This window comes from Scleropages formosus, chromosome 10 (genome assembly GCF_900964775.1).
Source record: "Scleropages formosus chromosome 10, fSclFor1.1, whole genome shotgun sequence".
Classification (NCBI taxonomy): domain Eukaryota; kingdom Metazoa; phylum Chordata; class Actinopteri; order Osteoglossiformes; family Osteoglossidae; genus Scleropages; species Scleropages formosus.
Window position 1 is genome coordinate 2,146,857 of NC_041815.1, and position 16,176 is coordinate 2,163,032.

General features: G+C 44.0%; 1 protein-coding gene across 1 annotated transcript in view; it reads right to left on the reverse strand.

Annotated features, from left to right (window-relative positions):
- The window catches only part of lsamp (limbic system associated membrane protein), a 796,753-nt gene extending 782,366 nt beyond the window's left edge, over nucleotides 1–14,387 (reverse strand). The window contains exon 1 of the mRNA XM_018765174.1: nucleotides 14,125–14,387. Coding sequence (XP_018620690.1) covers nucleotides 14,125–14,191 — 67 coding nt within the window. The 5' untranslated portion in view covers nucleotides 14,192–14,387. The remainder of the gene's footprint in view (nucleotides 1–14,124) is intronic.
- Between the last annotated feature and the right edge of the window lie 1,789 nt (nucleotides 14,388–16,176).

The window sequence follows — 16,176 nt, forward strand, 5'->3', positions numbered from 1 at the left end:
TGCCCAAATGCACCATGTCCCTATTAAAACATGTGAAGTCACCCTGAGTGTGAAAGCCCTGGATGGTCAACCCTTGGGTGATGGGGTGGCTGATTCCCGGACGGCACCTCTCGTGCTCGAAACAAGCGCGTGTCACCACGAGAAACTCACCTTCTATCTGATCCGAGCTCCAGACACCCATGTCATTTTAGGTTACCCCTGGTTGGCACGACATGACCCCATCTTTAGGTGGAGTACCAAGGAGCTGGTTTCTTGGGGAGGATCCTGTCACTCATCCTGCCTCATGCTTCCTTGCCGGGCCACGTCGGTGGAAGGGGTAGAGGGCCTTCCCCCGCCAGTCATACCCCCGGACTATGAGGATCTACGAGAGGTCTTCAGCAAGGTCAGCGCCGCCGAACTGCCTCCTCACCGGTCCTGGGACTGTGCTATCGACCTCTTGCCAGGTACCACACCACCTCAGGGCCGGGCGTATCCCCTGTCGTTACCGGAACAACGGGCCATGCAGGAGTACATCAGGGAGGCCCTCGAAGCTGGTCTGATCCGGCCGTCAACGTCACCAGCAGCGGCGGGGTTTTTCTTTATCGGTAAGAAGGACGGGGGACTGAGGCCGTGCATAGATTACCGAGGGTTGAACGCCGTAACGGTCAAGTACCCGCACCCCTTACCGTTGATTACCTCGGCTCTGGAGGGGATCCATGGATCGACCTGGTTCTCGAAATTAGACCTCCGCAGTGCGTATAACCTCATCCGGATCCGTGAGGGGGATGAATGGAAGACGGCCTTCTCCACTTCACTAGGTCACTATGAGTACAGGGTCATGCCCTTTGGCCTAGCTAATGCCCCCTCAGTTTTCCAGGCCTTTCTCAACCATGTGTTGGGCGATTTCCTTCATCACTGCGTCATCGTCTACCTGGACGATATACTGATCTACTCCAAGACCCGAGAGCAGCATATCCAACAGGTCCGGGCGGTCCTCAGGCGGCTCCTGCAACATCGATTGTACGTGAAGGCAGAGAAGTGTGAATTCCACCAACGCCAAATCTCCTTCCTGGGTTACATCCTGAGCCAGGAGGGAGTTTCCATGGACCCCAGGAAGGTGGGTGCAGTGACCTCCTGGCCTCAACCTACCACGGTAAGGGCGCTCCAGCGATTCCTTGGGTTCGCCAATTTCTATCGTTGATTCATACGTAATTTTAGCACAGTAGCTGCACCCCTTACCACGTTAACTGCAAGTAAGGACCGAAGACTCCCTTGGGGGGTGGAGGCGGAGAAGGCTTTCCAGGAGTTAAAAACACGGTTCACCTCCGCCCCAGTGCTGAAACAGCCGGACCCTTCCTTGCCGTTTGTGGTGGAGGTCGACGCCTCCTCGGTAGGGGTGGGTGCGGTCCTGTCACAGTGGCAAGGGGACCCTCCCAAGTTGTACCCCTGTGCCTTCTTCTCCAGGAAGATGACCCCTGCCGAACGGAATTACGACATTGGGAACAGGGAACTCCTTGCTATCAAGCTCGCGCTTGAGGAGTGGCGTCACTGGCTGGAGGGTGCGGTCCATCCCTTTGTGGTACTCACGGACCACCGCAATCTAGAGTACCTAGAGACCGCAAAATGGTTGAACTCCCGACAGGCCCGATGGGCCCTGTTCTTCACCCGTTTCCGCTTTACTGTTTCTTATCGGCCAGGTTCCAAGAATGGGAAAGCTGATGCTTTATCGCGGGTTCATGACCCCGGACCGCTGCCCCCCAACCCAGAGGAGATCCTACCCCAGGGATGCGTGGTGGGTCCGGTCCACTGGCAACTCCTCCAGGACATCCAAGAAGCCCAGGACAGCGAGCCAGAACCGCCCGGGAGGCCAACCGACTGTGTGTATGTCCCCAGTTCCTTCCGCGCAACGGTGCTGAAATGGGCCCATGAGGCTCCGGAGGCCGGGTATCCCGGGATCCGCCGTACCTTATCCCTAGTCCATGGACGGTTCTGGTGGCCCTCACTGTCCGACGACGTCAGGGACTTCGTCCAGGCCTGTGCCACCTGCGCTCAGACCAGGACCCTGCCCGAAAAGGCAGCGGGTCTCCTACAACCCTTGCCTACGCCGACCCGACCCTGGACCCACGTGGCGCTGGATTTCCTAGTGGACCTCCCGGTCTCAGAGGGTAAGACCGCGATCCTTTCCGTCATAGATCGTTTCTCTAAGGCTTGCAGACTGGTGCCCCTCCCGAAGCTGCCCACCGCTCTCGAGGTGTCGGAGGTCCTATTCGAGCAAGTCTTCAAACTCTACGGACTCCCCGAAGACATTGTTTCCGATCGAGGTCCCCAGTTCACCTCTCGGGTATGGAAGGCCTTCTGGAGCCGGCTCGGAGTGACTGTCAGCCTTACATCCAGATACCACCCGCAAGCCAACAGTCACGTAGAATGCTTGCAACAGGATATTGCAAGGTTTCTCCGAGCCTACTGCTCCCAAAACCCCACCACTGGGCTCGCTACCTGGCCTGGGCAGAGTATGCCCACAACTCCGCGCCTCATACATCCACAGGTATGTCGCCCTTTCAGTGTGTGTTAGGCTACCAACCTGTCCTGTTCCCTAGTGAGACCTCTCCAAGTCCTGTTCTGGCTGTGGAGACATGGCATAACGAGAGCACCCGCATCTGGAGGACGGTCCGGGCCCACCTGCTCCGCAGTGCGGAACGCCACAAACGTCACGCTGACCGGCACCGGCGCACCCTTTCGTTCTTGCCTGGACAAAGAGTTTGGCTCTCCACCCGAGACCTTCACCTGAAGATCCCCTCCAAGAAACTCGGGTCCCACTACATCAGCCCTTTCATGGTAGTACGTGGTGTCACGCCGGTTACCTACCGCCTTCAGTTACCTCCTGACCTCCGAGTGCACCCAACATTCCATGTTTCCCTCCTGAAACCGGTTGGGGTGTCCTTGCATCAGCCACCAGTAGAAACCACACCACCGTCGACACTACCCCTCGCAGGGGACGATGTCTGCACGGTCCGAGCCCTGCTAAACTCCCGCCGACAGAGAGGTCAACTACAATATCTGGTGGATTGGGAGGGGTACAGTCCGGAGGAGCATTCCTGGGTAGCTGCTTCGGACATCCTGGACCCCGACCTGGTGGCCGCTTTCCATAGGGACCATCCCGAGTGCCCGGCTCCGCGCCCCCGGGGGCGTCCTCCTTCCCAGCCCAGGGCATTCGGAGCCGCCCGTGGAGGGGGGGGTACTGTCACGTTCTCCGCATCTGGCACCTCTGCGACACCTGCCGTTCCCTGATGGGAACGACTATAAAGAGGGAAGCCTAGGAAGCCCAGACGCGGAACCTTGTTTTGCCTCCTTGTTTCCCTGCGAACCATATTACCGAGAGACCCATTCCGACTTCAACCCTTTGCTTGCTTCTTCCTGACCACGTTCTTTGCCTAGCCCTTTCTACGACGTTTGCTGATCGCCTGACCCTCGCCTGCCCCTCGACTACAATTATGGATTCTGATTCGGCTTCCGTGCACGTCAATCTGAACACTCTGCACTTGAGTCCGTCCGCGCTACGCGCAACCGTGACACATCTAGTATCAGTGTCCCTCTATTTTATGCTACAAACAGAAGTTCAAAATCCAGGCATCTGGTAATATGGTTTATAACACAATCCATTTTAAGCTTCACCCATGTACATGAAACCACACTACAAACATTACTGAATTATTCACTGTTGCCACATATTAATGATCATACAATGTCCCACATCCTATGTCTACTTCACACAGGGATGACCCTCAATATCAAACAAACAAATTAATTGATAAATGAACAGGAATCTGCTGTATGCCCCTCCATCCCTCTCTTTATTGTCTTCCTGTAGCTGCCCACGTGCATGTTATGTGTGTGTCTGTGTATGTATGACACTCATGCAATTGTGTGCATAAGTGTATTTGTGTATGTGTATTACACTGTTGTACTGTATTGATTGGTAAATGCCTACAGGAGTTTAGTGCAGTGTATCTAATGCTGTAATTCACCTTACATAAAACTAAATACTAGTTAATAATCATCTTCCCTCCTTGGCCCTCTCCATTCTCTCCTTGCATCAGATTCAAGACTCTAGTTAAGGTCTATAAGACCATCAGTGGTTCTGCTTCCTGATAGCTATGGGACCTGATTGCTTGCTATGCTCCAACCACATGGCTGTGCTCTTCCACTTCTGGCTGCTTTGCGTTCTATACACAAGATGCACGAAGTCAAAAGTACGCACCCACACATTGACTGAAACCACTCGTTCCAAGCAGGGTCGCAGCAGGCCAGGGCCTAGCCCATTGACACAGGGCCAAGACTGGAGAGGGAGAAGACACACCCAGGACGAGATGCCAGTCTGTTGCAAGGCACCCCAAGCAGGATTCGAACCCTAGACCCATGAGAGAGCAGGCACAGGCCCAACCTGCTGTGCCACCATGCCCCCCATCAAAAGAACAAAGGTCCTCAATTCTAGCTCCAGTTTGTTGGAATGATCTCCTTCTCGTACAACTGCTGAATTCCTCTAAACATTCAAAAACATTCTCAAAACACATGGTTCAGACTGACTTCTCTGCAGATCTATATACTCCATAAATTTACATCATGCTATTTGTATTTTCGATCAATTCTATATGCTACTACTCAAGTAATGTTACGTTAATATCACCTGTTTCAAACAGCACTCTCTTGTCCTCTTTCAAAATCAAAAACACAAAGTTTTTCGGTTCTTGTTCCAATGTGGTGGAATAACCTCCCCCTTACACTCAGAATTTCCGAATCTCTCTGTACTTTTGAGAACGGTCCAAAAGCACTCCTTTTCCAGACACACGTCTTTTCTGATCTTCTACGTGGTCTATAAATGTGCAGGTGTATATTTAATCATTTAAAAAGCCTATATACAGTTCCTTGCATAATCTATTTTGGTTTTTACAGTAGTATATGGCAAATTGAATGTACTCAAGAATTACATGTCCTCATCCAAATCTCTCCTTCTGTTGGTGTACTGAAGTACAAATGCACTTTTTCTATTGATCTCAGAGATGTTCGTCACTTTGAAGAAAAGTGTCTCCTAAATGAATAAATGTACCAGTTCTATATGCAGCTACTCATGTTCTTTATGTTCCTTTAAATGGTGACATCAGACAAACTGACAGTATTTTGAGAATTGCCCATCTGTGCCTGTCTTTCTATCTGTAGGTGAAAGTACTTTTCTTTTTGCTAAGTTATATGTCACTTTGAATAAAAGCACCTGCTAAAAGAATAAGTATAAATGTATGCTATTCGTCCTGTCTTAAAATCAACAACATTTGATTTGCATCCCTAGAACAAAATATTGGTGTGGCTGCATTGTACTCACCAGAATATATGCAATTTTTTGGATTTACAAAAACAAACTAGTGGCAAAACTTGCAAATATTTCCCTATAATTGATCACGGCTCATGACAACAGCAACGTTTTTATAAAGTAAAACATTTTTTTGTCTGACATGAGAGGCATCTTAGGGCCTGATCCCATAGTACAGTTTCAAAAAATGCATTTTTCTTGTTTTAACTATTCCTGTATTTGTTTAGCAGAATCTGAACTTTGACAGTGAGGCATTCGGATACTTATAATAAATCCCAGTAGAAACCAAAGATGCCATAAAGTGAACATCTTTACTTGACTTTCAAGAATAACATTATGGATTGTGATGGATTACAAATGTGAATGCATTACAGTAAGTGCTCTCACTGCTCTTCTGTCCCTTGAGAGCTGAGACGCTGATGTCCTTATGGGTAACCAGAGCTGTTTAGAATCACAAAAGCTTTATACAAATGTGGTTCCTTTCAATTTTTAGTTATTGGAGAAGAAAAGAATAAACTGCTATGCCATGCATAATTACAAGAAATGAAACATAAATCTCATTTCAGGCGTGCTTCCAGTAAGAAAATTACTCTGCTCTTCCACTTATCATGAAGAAATAATTAAAAAAAAAAAAAAAATCTCATTAGAATAAATAATGAGACATTATTGAATACTAAAAAAAAACAATATGTATGAACAGAAGTGTATTAAAGTGTATTAGAAAAGTTTTTTAGCAAAAGTTAAGCCCCGTGACTAGCAGTCTGTAGGAACCATCAAAGACACTACAGTTTCCTGTCAACACCCACCATGTTCACTAATCCCTGCTGCTCCTCTTTCTTGCAGATACACTCAGAGTTTGCCTCCTCCGAACATGCCTATCTTTAATAAATAAAATGAAGAAAAAAGTATCAAAGGCTTTCTGTACCCTACAAGGCCAATGTGTCGGCATGTGTCTATTCTTTCTTTCTTCCTCTTTCCTTCTTTTCATACATAAAGTTCCCCTAATGAAATCATCAGAACCTTTCCTTAACAAGTAAAAGAAAACAACCTTTCTATTCCACAAGATACAATCAAATGACAGTAAGTTCAACAAAGCCTGCATTTTATATTGTTGATTTTCAAGGTCTTGGTTGCTTGCGGGTACAGTATGACAAATCTGTAGTTGTGTCAGGGCAATTCAATTATTCTGTATAAAACCACGGATCCATGCTACCTAAGAAAAGAATAAATGTAACAAATACTCTGCTCAGCAGATAAAAGTATCAGACTGTGATCGTGTGTTCAGGTGAAGGCTTCTGGTACTTTATGGGCTTGTGGTCTGTTGAAGGTATTGCATTTGCTGCTGAGAAAGGTTGTTGAGCTCCATAAATGGTGGACTACTAAGCAGCACACATCAAGAATGGAGGGTTGTGAAGAGGGGTTCACAACCATTTGAAAAGGAGAGTTCAATAAGCAGAAATTAGATGGACAATATGGAAACAATCTTGTATAGGTCTATGGGTTGAATATTTGAGAGTACATATGTGTTAAATGCATTTGAATTCCATCAATCAAGTCGTTTTATGACAGGGTCGGGATGCCTCAGCTGGTAGCGGTAGCAGTGGCTCCAATTGGGAATGAGTAAACAAAGAATAGCTATTTAAGATGAGAAGGTGGAGAGTTGAACAGTTCTGATATGCCTTTGGAATCACTGGTGTATGGTAACAGTGCCATGTTTGTTGAGGAACAGGGAATTGGAGATAATGAGAATGAGTTTCTGAAAAACATTTCATAGGGGCAGGTGGTTAGTTTGAAGTAACAGATGGGAAAACCTTTTGACATGCTCTACTGTGATTTACCTGGAATAGGATAGTGACGTTACCGATTAAAGTAAGATTAGAGCTGAAGTGATCGATCACAGGATCATGTAGGAAGCATGGCCAGGTGCAGGAAGAAGTAAATGGCCACTACGAACAAAGATCCCAGCATAATGTCATGATGTTAATAAAAGTAGAAGTGTAGCCGAATTAGAGGAGTATGAAGAAGATACTGAGGGATTCAACAGTGATAGGCTGTTTGACTGATTGGGGTGAGTGGGCGTCAAAGCATCGTAGACCTTTTAATAAGGTGAATAGGAAGCGTTCAGTCTAGCACATCTCAGCTATTTTTTTAAACAAACTCTAATTATAGAACTATGTTCTCAAATATTAAAAATATCTTTTATTTTAGCAGCATCACAGAGCACAGAACTATTTATTCAAGAAAGTGTTGAATAACTGTTAATTTAATGTTTCACAAGAGGACAATACTAAAAATTACACCTCATTCTCTTCTCTTTTAATGTGTCAAGTCAGCATTAAATATATTAATTAATGTTGGTATTACCCTGGAAAAGGAAGAACATGAAAAGCATCCTTTGATAAAAATGTAAAAAGGGGTTTTAATTTTGTATGACATCCATAAAATTATACTGTGCAAGCACATACACTGTCTGAAGTCGCTTGTCCCAAGCAGGGTCGCAGTGAGCCGGAGCCTAACCCTGCAACACAGGGTGCAAGGCTGGAGGGGACAGACCCAGGATGGGATGCCAGTCTGTCACAAGGCACCCCAACCGGGACTCGAACCACAAACCCAACAGAGAGCAAGCCCCGGCCAAACCTGCTGCACCACCGCTCTCCCCTAAAACTGTACTGATAAAAAAAAGAAAGGTTTTATATTCTGAACAAAATGGTTAACTGCTGTTGTATATGATTTTTGCCACAAACCAACCTAAGTTTCTGTAAGCTGGTACGAGACACAACTTTTAATGAAGACCACCTTCCTCACTTATTAAACAATCATGCATAGTTATTTAAGTCAACTGGGCTGATGAATGAGAGCGCTCTGTAGTATTAGCAATTTCAGAACACATGCTGAGTCCCTCTCTTATAAAACCTGTTCAGTTGCAGACTCATGTTTTGTTTCCTTACATTCAAGAAACACAGGACAAGATGTTACAACCCATGTGTATATTACAACAGCTGTACACAAGGACCCAATTCAATCAACATCACCATGAAGCGACAGAGAACAACATCCAGCATTGCCAATATATATCTCCAGAACTCGAGATCAAGAAGCTTAACTTCCTTCCCTACCAACACAACCATAGGGTACCAACACTGAGGTTATCAAGTGGGCCTTAACACAACTTTTATTTTTTTACATTTTCCTTTTTTGTAATAAAGGCAGCTAAGTGAAGTGTACTGGCTGCATCTTGAATGGTAGCACATCTAGCATGAGCACTTGCCACACCTGCGACACCTGCCTAGCATTATTACTGTACTTAGACTAGATCTTTCTAAATCTCCCTGCTCAAGTCTTTCCTGCTATCAGTGACAACACAAGAAAACTAATATTGCCCCACAAATAAATACTGAGTATATATCAGTAAATTCAGATTCATGTGACTTTTAAGGCAGATGAACAAAGCAATTGTTACGATGGGCAAATAAAGAAAAGCATACATTTATAGATGTTGAATCTACGAGACAAGGGAATACTTTCTGACTGGGTTTTCCCTACACATGGGACATTGAAAGGGCAAGTTATCACAGCCACATGCTCCCCTTTTAATGGTTCAAAGGGCTGGCTTTGAGTCCATAGACAAGTAAAACAATTCAAGAACACCACTGGATCAGGATCCTGACAGCCCGACTTTATACAAAGTGATGGATATTCCCACCATTTCAAATGGGATAACATTATTTCTTTCTACCAGCTTAACAACCAGCTTAGCAATTGTTCTATTCCCAGAAGTCTGTGGAGCATTGACAAACAGATGAAAGGCAATTTTTCATGTAACCACTGAGAATCGTATTCAATCAATTTAAATCATAATGCCTGCCATAATCTCTGTTAATAAATATCTCCTTCCTTTCATTATTTCTCTCTCTTGCGCTCCTTCCTTCCTTTCATCCTTCCTTCTATGGCTCCCATACTATCCAGCTTCTTTCTACCTTAATCAATACATTTCTTTTTCCAAACTGAACAGCTTGAAGCTAAGGTATGTTAAGCAAGAATCTAATGGTACCATTCACACTGCAAAGGACCACTTTGTTCTTAAGAACCACATTTTGTACTGACCTATAAAAGTTTAACTTAACAGAAATAATACCAGCATTACCTACAATTGTATTTGCGTTATAGAAACAGCAAGTGTTTATATTTCTGTGCCTGTGTTTTGGTTAAGTACCAGACACATATGCACAGAAGTCCTCACACATGGTTTTCACTGTATGAATACTTATTAGAGCCACAGAAAGTCCTGAAGGAATCCTTGAATTGCTGCTGTCTTGATTGAATATTGCAAACTGTGGAGCTAGCTACATTCTGAGAAAGGCATCTCCATGGAGAAATTAACAGTGAACATTTTTAACTGAATTCTCATCCCAGCCTAACCCAATTCACTTAACAAATTAAAAGGATGTTATTATAATCAGAAGGGTAATTTATAATTTGACAAAGAAAAGACTGGACTGGAATGGAATATTTCACGTGAGGGAAATAGTATTCTGAGTTCATACTGGATTACAGCTGAGAAATGACAGCATCAGCATATATGTGTTCCACAGGTTAGGCAACTCTTGCCCTAAAATTACAGATTGCCAATTCTGAAGATATCATTCATTTAACCAATCATTATATTATTGCATGATTAACCAGTGAAATTAATGCAATTATTTTAAACTGTCTTCTCACCTTATGAACATAATTGAGTAGTTTGTTCATAACTCAATTTTATTGTGAATCTAGTCAGTTTTCCAGCAAAGTCACAATCGATAAAAGGTTAGAGAAAAAGATGTCAAAGGGTGCAGTGGCGGTGTTGTACAGCTTCTGAACTGCTTAGCAGGTGTGGAACCAAATCTGTCTAAGATTGTGTGGAGTTTGCAAGCTCTCCCTATGTTTGGACCCCCAGAAGCGCATAGAAAGGCTATAGTTAAATCTTCCACTCCTTCCCTTGCCTAAAAACTGTATTAGTGACTGCTATGAGTTGGATTCAACTCAACAGTTCTTCCATACAGTATGCTTCTGAATTAATTTTGTTTTTTCTTATACATTTCAAAATATATTGAAACTCTGTTAAAACTATTTTACAAGTTTCATCTCCACAATCTATTCAATGGTAATTGTTGACCAATTACAAAAGCATGTACAATATTGACTAATTATACTTCTGACCAATTACATAAGCATGCAAAATATTCCTCAGCTTCTAACCACTTTCTGCTTATTAATTATTTATATGTTCAATAACAGCTTAATAATATGGACACCCCTGGATGTATTTACATGTTAAATTCTGTAAAAATCCTTGGCATAGATATAATAAAGAAAAATTCTTTGTAGGACTTATAACATTTTTAACTTCAAATAAAGAAAACAAAGGTTAAAAAGCTGCAAAATACCTTCTCTCATGCACCTTCTCTCAACTAAATAATGTTAAATGCCTATTTTTGACGAGTCAAAACAATAAACATATGCAATGTTGCCCATCTTGTTACTGATCACCAGCACTCATGCTGTGTAAACATAATGAAAGTGAGTTGAATGAAGGTGGTTCCACACTCATAATTGAGTCCAGTTTATGGTACACTAGCAGCTTGGCATTACACACAGATTGCAGACAACAGACAGATTTTTTGAAAATATATTGACTTTGTTTTTTGTACAAATAAACTTTTGCTTAGCAGACACTTGGTTTCAAAGTGACCTACCAATAATTCAGTGTAACTACGTTGCTAAAGTGTAATACAGCAGTGTAGGGCTTGAACCAACAGCTTCCAGGTTACTGGTACATGTCCATCACCACCAGTATGGTGGATACTGCTCCAATAACAAAATTAAAATTCAGTATTTAAATACTAAGAAAAACTATGGCATTCTGAAACACTGACTAACCTGAATAATGGTGACAAGTGAATAAACAAGAAACATGTCACATGCACAAGCTGTCATCACATGTTTTTTGTGAAATTTGTTCCATACCGAGGAATAGGTAATAGTAAGCAGGTACAATTTTATCTTTCTTCAGTTGGCAACTACAGTAAACATGTTGCAGTATAAAGAGAAAAGAGCATGTCTGCAATACAGCTGAGTACAACTATTTTCACAACTGAGTTAAGCACACAAACACTAGACTGGCTCCTCTACGAACTACGAACATTTGAAATACATATTTTTGGAGATAACGATGCAAGATCCATATATTATTCTTTTTTGGCGACGTCTACAGCCGCTTTTCCCAACCAGAGTAATAGGGAGCCGGACGCAGGGCCAAGGGGGGAGGGGATACCCCCTTGGCAGGATGCTGCTCCGCCACAGAGCACCCCATGCTGGGCTCGAACCCCAACCCTGCCACATAGTGGGTGTAGACCAAACCCACTGTGCCACCACGCCCCCCTTGTGTTATCATTTTTTTTTATATTACATTTTTACACTTATTTCTTCTTCAACAATCTGCTTAGTGAATTTTTTGTTGTGGAGTGAACGCCACCCACATTTCTGTGTCCAGCCATTAGTTGGCATTAAAACACAGTGAGACAGCAGAGAAACACATAGGAGCATTTTAGTGCCTACATTCAGCTCACCTGCACAATTGCACAGTGCTTGCGGCTGTGTCTAGCGTTCCGGAGTGATAGTGAACAATAACAAGGTGTTGAAGGATGTGCATGTTTATGACATAAATCACCAAATAACTGGTACTGAAAATGGGTGTGTGGACAGAATGCATTTGTAGTTTCAATCATTTAAGGTTTATTTTAATTTCAGTGTAGCTATAAGTTAAGAAATATGTTAAAATGAAAGCCTTGAAAAACACTGTATTCACACACACACTTTCAGAACCGCTTGTCCCATACGGGGTTGCGGAGCCTACCCGGTAACACAGGGCGTAAGGCCGGAGAGGGAGGGGACACACCCAGGACGGGACACCAGTCCATCGCAAGGCACCCCAAGCAGGACTCGAACCCCAGACCCACTGGAGAGCAGGACCGTGGTCCAACCCACTGTGCCACCACGCCCCCCATACACTGTATTCACTATAGTTATATTCAAGTTTTTTTTTTTTGAAGTTGAAAGTAGCCTCAAGCTGTCATGATGTTTGGTGACATTGAATATAAAGCTTTGGAGATGAAATTCTCAGGAGTTTTAAACATGTTTCAGTCTGAATGTGGTTTGAGTTTAATCAATCAACCAATCAATCAATCAACTAAATAAATAAATAAAGAAATAAGTTTTAGACTGCAGACAGTGCCATGGCCCCAAGTCCACGATGTACCCTGCCACATGCCCTGGGTACTGGGATACTGTACTGTGAGATTGGCTCCAGGCACAATGACCCTGGAACTGGAAAAGAGGTTATTGGCAATGGATGGATGGGAGGGTTACAGTGTTCTTTTTTATTTATAGCTGTATGTGTTTACACAGCGTGACCCATTAATAAATGCACGACGTCTGTATTACTCAGCTTTTATTGATTTCACATTACTAGCTGCTAAAGTAAAGGTGACTTTGCAGTTAGAAACAGGTCAAGGTACACACCTCCACTTTGTGTGTAAGGAGCAAAGGCACTAGTATTAACGCAACAACAGACTTATTAGTGAAAGCTAAAATTTCCGTTTTGACTGCATGTGTAGGTATAGTTCCCGAACAGAAACGCGGGCTCGCGTATCGGTGGCGCGCGCGCGTCGCGCAGCTCTTCCTTCGCTACTTTTTCCAGCGCCGCTGTTACCGACTGTGAGGCGCTACATGTGTTACGTCACGAATTGATGGCCGTGACCCGTACAATATGCTATAATACATTGGGCAGTGGGCGTCTTATCCGCTATGTGTGTGTTTTTCCCCCACACTAATTTAGAACAGTTGCCTTAAAAGCCACTCAAAGTAAGGAGACTAAGGACAGAGGTGTTGAGCTCACATCAGTCAGACGAGTATCTCTGTAGGAAAACGTGTCTATTTTGGGACAAGTTGAAGCTCCACTCGACAAGAAGAGGAGCTGATATAAAAATAAAAAACGCACCGTAAATAAAAGAGCCGTTAAACGACTGCACACACACGTGAAATGGTCACCACCCTGTGCTTGAATTTAAAAAGGATCGTCTTTGTCACCGCTGCAAGCAAATGTCCAAATATCGTCTTTGTAGTAAAGCCCGGCGAGTTCTACTTTGAGTAAAAAGCAACAAGGGGCGAACGACGTCCGTTTTGTTAGTGACATTATATAGGAGGTGTAATTTGATTAACTTGTCTCCCTGTTCACCCCCTTCCTTCTACCTTTTTTCTAAGGCTTATTACTTGAAAGAATTAGGAGAAACAGAAATACACGGAAATAAAGTGGGATGCGCGCAATCGGCACGCGCGCATCAGTTCAAAGGAGCCGCAGCACGAGTGAACGCTGTGTGTGTGTGTGTGTGTGGGTGTGTGTGTGTGTGTGTGTGTTTGTGTGTGTGTGTCGTGTAGAAATGTGAGTGTGCGAGCGAGCGAGCGAGCGGCGGGCTCAGGGTAGCGCTGCTCAGGAGGACATGGTGCCGAGCGCGTCTGCCTGGTGCGCATCTACTCAGCACTGCTGCAATGGCAGCTTCGTTCGGGAGGCAGCGGAGAAGAGCGCCGCTTTGCGCTGCGCCTCCCTTCCTTCCTTCCTTTCTCCCCTGCCTCCCTTCCTTCTCTCATCGCCGCTCTCTGCGGAATGGACAGGGCACGCAGAGGGGCACACTTTCAAACCCGAGCGACGCATTAACAAAGGAGCGCAACTAAAATGTTGCCTTTACCTTGAAATCCAAAAAGGAACGGGAATCCCGTGATCCACAAGATGTGTATCCAGCAGCTATTCATCATCTCCTTTTTTCTCTTCTACAGCCTCTCCAGGGAACCGGCAGCGCAGTATTTCGTAGCTCTCCTCTCCTGTGGCGTTGTCGAAATATTGTAAAATATTTTATTTCTTGAGATGCAACTGAGCTCGTGTTTCCCGAATAGGAACGCTCTGTCCAGCGCGCTGTCCCGATGCTGCGGCGCACTACACTCGCCCGCTACGATCGAGAGAAAGCGGAGCGGTAGCAATGACAGCCACTCGAACCCCTTCGCTCGGTGCGCCTCGAAGTCTGTGCGGCGCTGCCACCTAGTGGCGGTACTACGGGCACTGCATACATTGGGCAGCTCACGTCCAATTCTGAGTATGACCACTGATAAATGCGTTGCAGAAACATACGTGAACAATTTTCATCACTGGGATATTTAAAAATATAGATTAGGGGAAAGTGTATTTTTTATTTTATTTATCTTTTTTTTTTAGGACAGGCATAGTGATGCAGTGGGCAGCACTGTAGACTCATGGTGCCTGAGCTGTCTGAGTGAAGGTTCAAATCTGATTCAGTCTGTGTGGAGTTTGCATGGTCACCCTATGTTTATCTTTTTTTTCTCTCTCTCTCTCACAGGCCAAAGAGATGCAGCTCAGGTGAATTGGTGACAATAAACTGTTTGAATGAGCGAGCGTGCATATGTTAGCTACCCTGACATCCCACCCAGTGTGTAATCCCCCAGCCTTGTGCCCAGCAATTCTGGGATAGACAACGCTCTACCATGACATGCGTGGCTATTTATCTTTTTTTGCTGAATCTTTCTTATTATGAACAAAGACATGCTGTTCAGGTTGTGTGAGTGTCACGGAGTGAGTATGTTTCACTGATGCATGGATGAGTAACCCCTTGTAAGTAGTGTATCTAGCAGTGTAGTCACCTTGGTGAATAAGGTGTGTGGGCTAGTAACACTACATAGTATCCATTGTAAGTCGCTTTGGACAAAAAGCATCTGTTAAGTGAATAAATGTAAATGTAAACAAACAGTTGTCATAAATACTTTTATCAGAAATAATAATTTTCATACTATTTCCAGTGGGGCTCAATAATCATGCACAATAAAGCTTATTTATAAACATATTTTATTTGCACAAAGTTTCTCTCCAGATGCTAACTACCAGGCAGCTGCTCACGGCTCTCATGCACCAATTTTCCTTCAACTGTGCATCAGATTCTCCTACAAACCCTCACAGTTTTTCTTATGAATCACATTTCTTAAACATCCTGAAAAGCTCAGTGAAGGTTGTGTTCTACTGTCACACATTCACTAGTGAAAAATACTAAGTTATAAGGATACATTTTTCTGCACTTTCTAAGGCATTTTACAGTGTAAAGAAATGCAAATACATATTGAAGTTACCGCAGAGAGAGGAAATCATTAAAGTAGAGTTGACCTCTGTGTGACATTCACAAGCATCACTTATATTTGCAGTTACAGCAGAGAGAAATAAGACAATAATCATCAATAGGGAAAGTATTAAACTTAAAGAAAAAAATTAAATTATTAAAATTTAAATTGGAAATGGAACAGGCAACACATTGTTCAGAAATAATATTATTGTTGAATATTCTGACATGCCACAGTTCTGTCCAGACTGGGAGTGACAAGTAAGCAAGTTGTGTGTTTCATAGTTGCATAAACACAGTTCAAATTCTGTGGCTATTATACTGATATTGTCTATTTACTTTGTCTTTTTCCTGTCTCTGCTAAGCTGATACGGTGCCCTTTGGAAAACCAGTGCCACTGTGGAAGCCTGCAGTTGCACCAGTTGATCGACACCCTCCAGAGAGGCCACCTGATCCTGTCAGCTGAAGACTGGCCTCCATATCCTCTGGATCAACCACCTTGGGCCTGGACTTATGACTGCTGTTTCCATAGACTGGAGCTCTGCACTGCCTCTTGTACCAGTCTTTTAGTTTCACACACATTTACACAGATCCTCTGGAACCACCTTAGAATAGCCAAGC